Below are 5,000 nucleotides of genomic sequence, written 5' to 3'. Positions count from 1 at the left end.
CGTCATAAACGGGACTGAGCTCAGTTCAGTGTGTGTAGGTGTGTCTCACCTGGACTTCTCTGTGTTTTTCAGCAATCCGCTGCCGGTGAGTGTGACGGAGCAGTTCTTCAGCGGCGCGGGGAGAGGATTCTCAAACACCACCTCAGCACTCATCTCTGAGCCCTGGAGAGGCGTCCCAGTCACCTGACACACACACACGGCAGGGTTAGAGTGTGTGTGTGTGTGTGTGTGTGTGTGTGTGTGTGTGTGTGTGTGTGTGTGTGTTTGAAGACTCACCGTGAGGTCGAGGGCTGGACTGTGTGGAACGATGTCTTTCTCCACCAGATACGTTTCTTTAGCCTCGGTTTTCTCCGTGGCGATGGCAGAGACTTTGATGCAGTTGTTGTCCATCATCTTCGGTCCGTATGCAGCGAACGGGACCGTGAAGGGAAGAGTTTGTTCTGAAACGAGCACAGTGTTATTATTGGTGCCTTATATTGAATATTAAAACCTGTAATGGTACCAAGTCAAGTGATATTATCTCTCAAGAAACATCCCTGGGTCATATTACATTCTGAATTAATCAGGAATTTAATTGCATTTAACATAAAGAAAATGAAGAATAATTTTAGGACCATTCAAATTTTATTTGAGGCGAACATGCAAATTACTAACTTAAATGGTGATTTGCATTAGATTATTGTTAAAGATTTTTTTTAAACAGCATAAATTAAAGGCAGCACAACAAATACTATTTTTGCATTACAGTCATGAGAATTTGGCGATTGAAAGAGTTTAATTTAATTAATCTTAATACAGTCCTAAAAACAGGCTTAATTTTCTTTATGAAATATAATATATAACATAAATATAATGTCTTATTTTCTCGTGATTTCTTTAAAAGGTTTGCAGGTGTGCATTTGTTTGTGTGTGTGTGTTTGAAAGGTTTTGCATGTGTTTTCTTGTATTGGGTGACACTGGGATTGCTGGGATTGTTAGCCGCACCTGTGTTGGGTTGCAGTTGTATGTCAGTGGAGTCGCTCCACACGTCGGCCGCTGGGGTTCCAGTGTATCTCATAACCTGAGCGCTCATCTTCAGCAACAGATCTTGTGCTTTTGTGTTGTCACTCCTCAGAACGAGCTTGAGTTTGATGTCGGTGCCGTTCAGCGGTGGCGAGTCCAGACTGATGTTCATCTGCAGGGTCGGACGAGGCGCTTCGCTCGGCTTCAGGCCAGTCACTCGCTTCACAGCCTCGTCAAACACTGCTCTCTCCTTCACAGAACCTGAGGAGAAAAAGATGGCCAGGCTTAAAACATCAATAGCTAACACTTTTACAATGCTCTTTCTTATTAAAATAAATTGCAATACACACATACACTATATTGCCAGAAGTATTGGGACACCCCTCTATATCATTGAATTCAGGTGTTTTAATGATGTGTGTGTGTGTGTGTGTGTGTGTGTGTGAGAGAGAGAGAGAGAGAGAGAGAGAGAGAGAGACGGACCCTCCGGGTACTTGTACTGATCTGTGATGTCTTGTCTGCTGTTGCTGCCCACGGCTTTAGTGCTGATATTCTGTCCGACGGTTTTCGTGTCTGAGAGAATCTTCTTCTTGGAGCCGTTGGCCATGACCAGCCATGTGACTTTATCTGCGTTCACTTCTCCGAACACGAACGGCACGTCGTACTGGACGTCAGAGTGACCCAGCAGGACGGCCTTCACCGGCGCTGGACCACAGCAGTAAGTACCTGGATGTAGAGGAGAGATCATGTGTTAAATCACTCCAGGTGGCCTGATCTAAATATTATCTGTAGCCTATATATAATATAATGTAATATAATGAGCAGATGAGGACCTGAGCTCTTCTCTTGTGGCGTCGGGTCCAGAACCTGCCAGCCGTCGTACAGCGAGTCCTCGGAGAGATCCGGGCGCCTCATCCAACCCTCCACCCAGACATGATAGTTCCTGCATCACATCAGGAGTGAAACCAGATCAAGCCTCTGACTGAACGAGCGAGACGTTACATGAGAACTGAAGCTCTTACCAAACACTGTCCAGGTTGCGTTTGGGTCTCACTCCGTAGTCGCTGAAGTACTCGTCGATGAGGAGGTTCTGATCCGTGTCGTGAGCCGACTGATAGTTGGTGACGACGCGACACGGGATCCCCAAACACCTCAACACTGCAGCGGAACAAGAGTTAACTCAAGCCTTTACTAACACACCTCTGTTACTTAATATATAACTACTTGTTTTGTTTCAGCTAGTTGCCAACATCTCATTTTAATTTACTTTAACTTGGTTAAACTAAATTACTAAAACTTTGAAGTTAACATAAAGTGATTGAGTGTGGGAGTATTAAGAGAGTGTGCGAGAATGTGTGCGCGAGTGTGTGTTACTAGAAATAATCTTGGAATTGCTAGAAATGATCTTGGAATTACTACAAATGATCTTGGAATTGCTAGAAATAAACTCGGAATTACTAGAAATGATCTTGGAATTACTAGAAATGATCTTGGAATTACTAGAAATAAATGCGGAATTGCTAGAAATATACTCAGAATTGCTAGTAATAAACTCGGAATTACTAGAAATGATGTGGGTGATAGTGAGAAATAGTGTGTGTGTGTGTTAGTGTGTGTGTGTGTGTGTGTCTACCTGTGCACATGACCGCTGCAAACACCCAGCACTGTCCAAATTTGACCGGATGACAGTCATATTTAATCCAGCGTCTCAGTATCTCCACACTGCTGCTCCACTTGGAGGGAACAACTCCTCCGATGTACGACCCATCCCACTGACCCATCAGAACTCCCTGATCATCGTCCGAGTTTATCTGCACATTCAACATATTCATGGAGTGTAGTTTAGTGCAGTGCAGTAGAGTGGAGAAGAGTAGAGAGTAGAGTAGAGTAGAGTACAGTAGAGTAGAGTAGAAAGTGGAGTGCAGTAGAGTAGAGTAGAGTACAGTAGAGTAGAGAGTGGAGTGCAGTAGAGTAGAGTAGAGTGCAGTAGAGTAGAGTAGAGTAGAGTACAGTAGAGTAGAGTGCAGTGCAGTGCAGTAGAGTAGAGTGCAGTGCAGTGCAGTAGAGTGGAGAAGAGTAGAGAGTAGAGTAGAGTAGAGTACAGTAGAGTAGAGTAGAAAGTGGAGTGCAGTAGAGTAGAGTAGAGTACAGTAGAGTAGAGAGTGGAGTGCAGTAGAGTAGAGTAGAGTGCAGTAGAGTAGAGTGCAGTAGAGTAGAGTAGAGTGCAGTAGAGTAGAGTGCAGTAGAGTAGAGTAGAGTAGAGTAGAGTAGAGTGCAGTAGAGTAGAGTAGAGTAGAGTAGAGTAGAGTAGAGTAGAGTGCAGTGCAGTGCAGTAGAGTAGAGTAGAGTGCAGTAGAGTAGAGAGTGGAGTGCAGTAGAGTAGAGTAGAGTAGAGTACAGTAGAGTAGAGTAGAGTACAGTAGAGTAGAGTGCAGTAGAGTAGAGTAGAGTAGAGTAGAGTAGAGTGCAGTGCAGTGCAGTAGAGTAGAGTAGAGTGCAGTAGAGTAGAGAGTGGAGTGCAGTAGAGTAGAGTAGAGTAGAGTACAGTAGAGTAGAGTGCAGTAGAGTAGAGTAGAGTACAGTAGAGTAGAGTACAGTAGAGTAGAGTGCAGTGCAGTGCAGTAGAGTAGAGTAGAGTACAGTAGAGTAGAGTAGAGTGCAGTAGAGTAGAGTAGAGTGCAGTAGAGTAGAGTACAGTAGAGTAGAGTGCAGTGCAGTGCAGTAGAGTAGAGTAGAGTAGAGTGCAGTAGAGTACAGTAGAGTACAGTAGAGTGCAGTAGAGTAGAGTAGAGTAGAGTAGAGTGCAGTAGAGTAGAGTAGAGTAGAGTGCAGTGCAGTGCAGTAGAGTAGAGTGCAGTAGAGTAGAGTGCAGTAGAGTAGAGTAGAGTGCAGTAGAGTAGAGTGCAGTAGAGTAGAGTAGAGTAGAGTAGAGTGCAGTGCAGTGCAGTAGAGTAGAGTGCAGTAGAGTAGAGTGCAGTAGAGTAGAGTAGAGTAGAGTGCAGTGCAGTGCAGTAGAGTAGAGTGCAGTAGAGTAGAGTGCAGTAGAGTAGAGTAGAGTGCAGTAGAGTAGAGTGCAGTAGAGTAGAGTAGAGTGCAGTAGAGTAGAGTGCAGTAGAGTAGAGTAGAGTAGAGTGCAGTGCAGTGCAGTAGAGTAGAGTGCAGTAGAGTAGAGTAGAGTAGAGTGCAGTGCAGTGCAGTAGAGTAGAGTGCAGTAGAGTAGAGTGCAGTAGAGTAGAGTAGAGTGCAGTAGAGTAGAGTGCAGTAGAGTAGAGTAGAGTGCAGTAGAGTAGAGTGCAGTAGAGTAGAGTGCAGTGCAGTGCAGTAGAGTAGAGTGCAGTAGAGTAGAGTGCAGTAGAGTAGAGTAGAGTGCAGTAGAGTAGAGTGCAGTAGAGTAGAGTGCAGTAGAGTAGAGTAGAGTAGAGTAGAGTAGAGTAGAGTAGAGTACAGTAGAGTAGAGTGCAGTGCAGTGCAGTAGAGTAGAGTAGAGTAGAGTGCAGTAGAGTACAGTAGAGTACAGTAGAGTGCAGTAGAGTAGAGTAGAGTAGAGTGCAGTAGAGTAGAGTAGAGTAGAGTGCAGTGCAGTGCAGTAGAGTAGAGTGCAGTAGAGTAGAGTGCAGTAGAGTAGAGTAGAGTGCAGTAGAGTAGAGTGCAGTGCAGTAGAGTAGAGTAGAGTGCAGTGCAGTGCAGTAGAGTAGAGTGCAGTGCAGTAGAGTAGAGTAGAGTAGAGTAGAGTGCAGTGCAGTAGAGTAGAGTGCAGTAGAGTAGAGTAGAGTGCAGTAGAGTAGAGTGCAGTGCAGTAGAGTAGAGTAGAGTGCAGTGCAGTGCAGTAGAGTAGAGTGCAGTAGAGTAGAGTAGAGTAGAGTGCAGTAGAGTAGAGTAGAGTAGAGTGCAGTAGAGTAGAGTAGAGTGCAGTAGAGTAGAGTAGAGTGCAGTAGAGTAGAGTAGAGTGCAGTAGAGTAGAGTAGAGTAGAGTGCAGTAGAGTAGAGTAGAGTAGAGT

General features: G+C 44.8%; 1 protein-coding gene across 1 annotated transcript in view; it reads right to left on the bottom strand.

Moving 5' to 3' along the window:
* The window catches only part of tgm8 (transglutaminase 8), an 11,126-nt gene that overhangs the window by 786 nt on the left and 5,340 nt on the right, over positions 1–5,000 (bottom strand). The window contains exons 6-12 of the mRNA XM_081381673.1: positions 2,636–2,813; positions 2,025–2,160; positions 1,836–1,945; positions 1,486–1,728; positions 985–1,263; positions 277–440; positions 50–183 (exon numbers count right to left, since the gene is read on the bottom strand). Of these exons, the coding sequence (XP_081237799.1) occupies positions 50–183; positions 277–440; positions 985–1,263; positions 1,486–1,728; positions 1,836–1,945; positions 2,025–2,160; positions 2,636–2,813 (1,244 nt within the window). The remainder of the gene's footprint in view (positions 1–49; positions 184–276; positions 441–984; positions 1,264–1,485; positions 1,729–1,835; positions 1,946–2,024; positions 2,161–2,635; positions 2,814–5,000) is intronic.

Source organism: Scardinius erythrophthalmus, assembly GCF_964197995.2.
Source record: "Scardinius erythrophthalmus genome assembly, chromosome: 12".
Classification (NCBI taxonomy): domain Eukaryota; kingdom Metazoa; phylum Chordata; class Actinopteri; order Cypriniformes; family Leuciscidae; genus Scardinius; species Scardinius erythrophthalmus.
Note: the sequence above shows the minus strand (reverse complement) of the source record. Positions and strands in the feature narration are given on the sequence as shown.